Raw genomic sequence first — 6,000 nt, 5'->3', positions numbered from 1 at the left:
TATATGTAGTATATATATATATATATATTTATACACACACACACATATATATATTTATATGGGGCTTCCCAAGTGCGGCAAGTGGTAAAGAACTCGCCTGCTAATGCAGGAGACACAGCAGACACAGGTTCAATCCTTGTGTCAGGAAGATCCCCTGGAGTAGGAAATGGCAACCTGTTTCAGGTTTCATTCTTGCCTGAAAAACTCCATGGACAGAGGAGCCTGGCAGGCTACGGTCCATGAGGCCACAAAGAATTGGACACGACTAAGTACACATATTTACACATAATATTCATTATATGTATGTTCAGTCACTCAATCATGTCTGACTCTTTGCAACCATTTAGACTGTAGCCCACCAGGCTCCTCTGTCCATGGGTCTCTCCAGGCAAGAATACTGCAGTGGGTTGCCCTTCCTTCTCTAGGGGATCTTCCCAACCCAGGGATTGAACCCATGTCTCCTGCATTGCAGAAGATATGGATATATTATAAAAGAATAATGGAGCATTACATATGAAATACATATTCACGTACAATATATATGAGTAATGGAATATTATTCAGCCATAAGAAAAAAGGAAATCCTGATGTTTGTAACAACATAGATAGACCTTGTGTCCAATATGCAAAGTGAAATAAGTCAGACAGAGAAGACAAACACTGCATGATATCATTTATATGGGATCTTTGGGGGGAAAAGTCAGGCTTATAGAAACAGTAGAACAGTATAGTTGCCAAGGGTTGAGGGTGGGGAAAATAGGGAGAGGCTGGTAAACGCATACACACTTTTAGTTACGAGCTGAATAAGGAAAAAGAAAAGGGGGCACAGAAGATGAGATGGCTAGCATCACCAACTCAGTGGACATGGATTTGAGCAAACTCTAGGAGACAGTGGAGGGCAGAGGAGCCTGGTGTGCTGAGGAGCCTGGTGTGCTGCAGTCCATAGCGTTGCAGAGTCAGACACGACTTAGGGACTGAACAACAAGCACAACAAATACAAGTGTAATGTTCATATAGCTGATAACATATATGTAGATACAAATTCAGCAACCTAACAGTCACTTTCTTTCACCTTTCTTAAGCAAAAGAAGAAAAGAAAAATGAAACTAATGCTGTTAATACATTCTCTGCTGCTGCTGCTGCTAAGTCGCTTCAGTCGTGTCCGATTCTGTGCGACCCCATAGACGGCAGCCCACCAGGCTCCCCCGTCCCTGGGATTCTCCAGGCAAGAATACTGGAGTGGGTTGCCATTTCCTTCTTCAATGCGTGAAAGTGAAAAGTGAAAGTGAAGTCACTCAGTCGTGTCCGACTCTTAGCGACCCCATGGACTGCAGCCTACCAGGCTTCTCCGTCCATGGGATTTTCCAGGCAAGAGTACTGGAGTGGGGTGCCATTGCCTTCTCCATTACATTCTCAGTTACATCCAATCACAGGGAACTACCAGGAGGTACAATAACATGGGAGGGAGAAAAAAATCTCTTCTTAGCAAAATTAGGCATTTTCTGAGTTTAAGAAATGTTACTTTTAAAAGGAAACTACTCTAATTTGCCACTAAGCCCAGAACAGAGAGCCAAATGAAAGACAGAAATCCAACAAGACAGGGCATGAATTGTGTTGGATTAATAATTCACACTCCCTTTGGGGAAGTGTGTCTGAATCAAAGCCCTAGACTGTAACTGCAAAATGATTTTCTTTAAACAAACAAATATATTTATACAAGATAGGGCATGAGGTGTATTGATTTTCCCTCTCTGGGAGTTAATAATTTCCCTATAATTCATTTAATTTTATCTGCATAATTTAATGTCAACTCACATTCTTGGTCCCATATGTAGAAGAGTGAATTAATTATGGGCAGAAACCCCAAGGGGTGCAACCAGCATCACATGGCAGAGTTGATTTCATCTCTGAAACAAACGACTTGATTTTTAGCCAAAAAAAAAAATTCAATCCTTTCACTGTAAAAATGAAACTTACTGGAAGAGTAATCAAAGATAAATGTAATTCTACTGTACCCGGCCTCTCAGCAGTTCATATGCCGTCACTCCCAGGGACCACCAGTCAACAGCAAAGGAATAGCCTGCTTCTCTTCTGGAGTTGAACATCTCAGGTGCTGAAAAACACAGAAGAGTTAAGTTAGTTTTACTCCGATTGAATTGTGCGTGTTCAGTCGTGTCTGACTCTTTGAAACCCTATGGACTGTAGCCTGCCTGGCTACTCTGCCCATAGGATTCTCCAGGCAAAAATATTGGAATGGGTTGCCATTTTCTCCTCCAGGGCATCTTCCCAATCCAGGGATCGAACCCGCATCTCCTGCATGGGCAGGCGGATTCTTTACCACTGAGCCACCTGGGAAGCCTGCTTTGCTCCCTGAGGACATTAACAAATCTATCTTCAAACATGTTCCTTCAAAGGCAAATTACCAGGGAACAGGGTATAAACACTTTTAGGGTGTTTATCATCCATTGCTAGATTGCTCTCTGTAGGCAAATTTTCTAATTTTATAGTCTTTCTCATTCATCACCAACACACACAAGCATTCACAGGCCTTAATGGACAAATTCTTCCTGACTTAGAACATGTGCCTATTAAAAACTGGATCTCATCAGGCCTCAAATGTCTGGCTGACTCTGTAAGCAGAAGGCTGAGAAGATGTTACTTCGTTGTCTTGGTTTGGAAGGGTTGTAATCAGGACATAAATTTGTATTACTGTGCCAAACCATGTTCAGAATTTGGCTCCAACTGCAGGAGATTGGTTTTCCAGTTTGGAGTCATCTGGAAGAGGCAAGAGTAGCATTTGCAGCCTGATACTGGGAATAAAGGAGAGGAGAAAGGCAGGGCACTCAGAGTGATATAGTTTTACATCAGTCGTGGGGCACTGACTCTTTGTTCCATAATTCTTCCTTTTTTTTTTTTTTCAAATTGAAGTATAGTTGAATTACAATGTTGTGTTAATTACTTCTGTACAGCAAAGCAACTCAGTCATATACATATATATACATTTTTATATTCTTTTCCATTATGATTTATCACATGATACTGAATATAATTCCCTGTGCTGCACAGCAGGACCTTGTTGTCTGTGCTGGGCTTAGTTGCTTCAGTCGTGCCCTACTCTTTCAACCTCCGGGACTGTAGCCCGCCAAGTTCCTCTGTCCATGGACATTCTCCAGGCAAGGATACTGGAGTGGGCGGCCATGTCCTCCTCCAGGGGATCTTCCCAGCCCAGGGATCGAACCCAGGTGTCCTGTAGTGCAGGCGGATTCTTTACTGTCTGAGCCACCAGGGAAGCCCAAGAAACTGGACTGGGTAACCTATCCCTTCTCCAGGGGTACTTCCTGACTCGGGAATTGAACTGGGGTCTCCTGCATTGTAGTTAGATTCTTTACCAGCAGAGCTACCAGTTGTTTATCCAGTCTATATTTACCAGTTTGCATCTGATGATCTCAAACTCCCAATCCATTCCCCTTACCACATCTCCCCCTTGGCAACTATCAGTCTATTCTCTATGTCCCTGATTTTGTTCCTCTTTCATAGATAGGTGTGAAAGAGTGTCATATAGTAGATTCCACATATAAGTGATATCATATGGTATTTGTCTTTCTGAGTTCATCTAGTGTGATAATCTCTGGGTCCATTCATGTTGCTGCAAATGGCATTATTTCATTCTTTTTAATGGCTGAGTAATATTCCAGTGTATATGTGGACCTCATCTTCATCTGTTTCCATGTCTTGGCTATTGTGAATAGTGCTGCCATGAACACAGGGGTGCACTTATCTTTTTGAATTAGTTTTCTCTGGATATATGCCCAGGAGTGGGATTGCTGGATCACATGGGAATTCTACTGTTAGTTTTTAAAGAGATCTCCATACTGTTTTCCATAGTGGCCACACTAATTTACATTCCCACCAACGGTGTAGGAGGGTTCCCCTCTCTCCACACCCTCTCAGCATTTGCTATTGGTAGACTTGTTAATGATGGCCATCCAGATGGGTGTGAAGTGGTACCTCATTGTAGTTTTGATCTCCATTTCTCTAACAATTCTTTCAAGTGACTCCAGTGGAAGGCAGAACCTCAGTCAATCTTATTCCAGTGGATATCTCCAGGTACATGTTCTCTAACACACTGAGAACCTTCTACCCATTTTTCCAAGAATAGACCTAACTTCTGAAGGATGGAGTGGGGAGAATGATGTAGAAAGCAAGGATAGGTCTCTTCTCTGCTTGCTTGTCCAGTACTTAATCTGCCATTTAGAGTCACTTAATAGAAACTTGCTAAATGAATGAATAATACTGAATCAATCAGTCAATCAAGCACTGTTTACAAACTTTAGCTGTGAAAGCAGGCTGTCTGGGCTCAAAATCTGCCTTCACCACTTACCGTGACCTTAACTGAGTTAGTGGGCTGAGCATCAGAATCATCAGCAAGGATCATGAGAAGGCAGTTCTTACAGAGGTGAGAAACTAAATGAGATAATAGCTGCCAAAATCTCAGCACAGTGTCTGGTACCTGGGAAGTTCTCAAAAAATTAGATACTCTTCAAGAGGGACAAACATCTGTAACACTGGAAATTTTAGCTAGCCAAAAGCTGCACACTTGACCCGAGCTTCCGGTAGTAGGTTGCAAGTTCTGGACAAAGGAAATTGGTGTGATGTAGGAAATGCTCATGGGTTTGCCCTGCCTGGTGCACTCAATTTCAAGTAAAATTCTGTGGGCAATATCCAATTAGAGACGAACGATGTTGACATCCCAATGCCAGGACTGATCTTGACTGTAAAAGCCCCTAGCAGGACTAAGTAGGCTTCATCCCCTGGTGAATTCACCTTTCATGCATCATTGCATTCTTTCTGCGAGTCACAGCTCCCCACAAAGGTTGGCAGATAATGGTCCTGACCCCACAGTGCCCCCACAGACTGGATGCGGTGGACTATAACTCTGCCCTCCCTTATCATTATCTCATAGCAAGTCATCAGATATGGTCCCACCAGGTGACAGGTGATAGACATCTCAGAGAAGCTGCAGAGAACTTTGAGACATAAACAGACCGTTGTGCTAAGAAAACATCTAACAGAATAAACATCTATAAAAGCTGTGTATTCTCTTGTCTTGGACCACCCTTGAAGTTTTTATGAGTAGAATCCTCTCCTACATACGCTGTATTCCAGCATGAAGACATTTGAATATGCATTTATTCATTCAATAAATATTCACAGTAGGCTAGGAATTGAGGAATTTGGGAAGAACGTTAAGAAAAAAGGGCAACGTACAAAAGCATGTTGTTGCTCAGTCGTGTCCAACTCTTTGCGTGCGACCCCATGGACCATAGTCCGCCAGGCCCCTCTGTCCATAGGATTTTCCAGGTAAGAATACTGGAGTGGGTTGCCATTTCCTTCTCCACAAAAGCATGCTGCTGCTGCGGCTAAGTCGCTTCAGTCGTGTCCAACTCTGTGCGACCCCATAGATGGCAGCCCATCAGGCTCCCCCGGCCCTGGGATTCTCCAGGCAAGAACTCTAGAGTGGGTTGCCATTTCCTTCTCCAATGCATGAAAGTGAAAAGTGAAAGTGAAGTCGCTCAGTCGTGTCTGACTCTAGCAACCCCATGGACTGCAGCCTACCAGGCTCCTCCATCCATGGGATTTTCTAGGCAAAAGTACCGGAGTGGGGTGCCATTGCCTTCTCCGCCACAAAAGCATAATGGATAGGTAATTCTTTGAACCCCCACAGTGCTGAAAAGCCAGAGCAGGGAGACGCTGAGGGCTTCCATCAAATGTTCCATCTCTGAGGTGACACAAATAGAGGTGGCGAAGGACTGTTTCCTTCAAAAAGAACATCGAGTATTTTGTTTGTTTTTTTTTAAATATTTCCATATCTCCATTCATAAAAGTAAATAAAACTTAAAAGAAGAATTTAATGAGCAGTTATAACCAAATGGCCATGTAACCTTACAACATAGAATCTTGACCCCATCACTGGGTCCTGTCCTGTTACAAACATATAAG

At 43.0% G+C, this 6,000-nt stretch overlaps 1 protein-coding gene across 1 annotated transcript in view; it reads right to left on the bottom strand.

Moving 5' to 3' along the window:
* Positions 1–6,000, bottom strand: part of STK32A (serine/threonine kinase 32A) — a 131,354-nt gene that overhangs the window by 21,136 nt on the left and 104,218 nt on the right. The window contains exon 8 of the mRNA XM_010850474.1: positions 2,016–2,113. Within this exon, the coding sequence (XP_010848776.1) occupies positions 2,016–2,113 (98 nt within the window). The remainder of the gene's footprint in view (positions 1–2,015; positions 2,114–6,000) is intronic.

This window comes from Bison bison, unplaced genomic scaffold (assembly GCF_000754665.1).
Source record: "Bison bison bison isolate TAMUID 2011002044 unplaced genomic scaffold, Bison_UMD1.0 scf7180017864291, whole genome shotgun sequence".
Taxonomy (NCBI): Eukaryota; Metazoa; Chordata; class Mammalia; order Artiodactyla; family Bovidae; genus Bison; species Bison bison.
The sequence above is the reverse complement of the archived record's forward strand: the minus strand, read 5'-3'. Positions and strand labels throughout refer to the sequence as shown.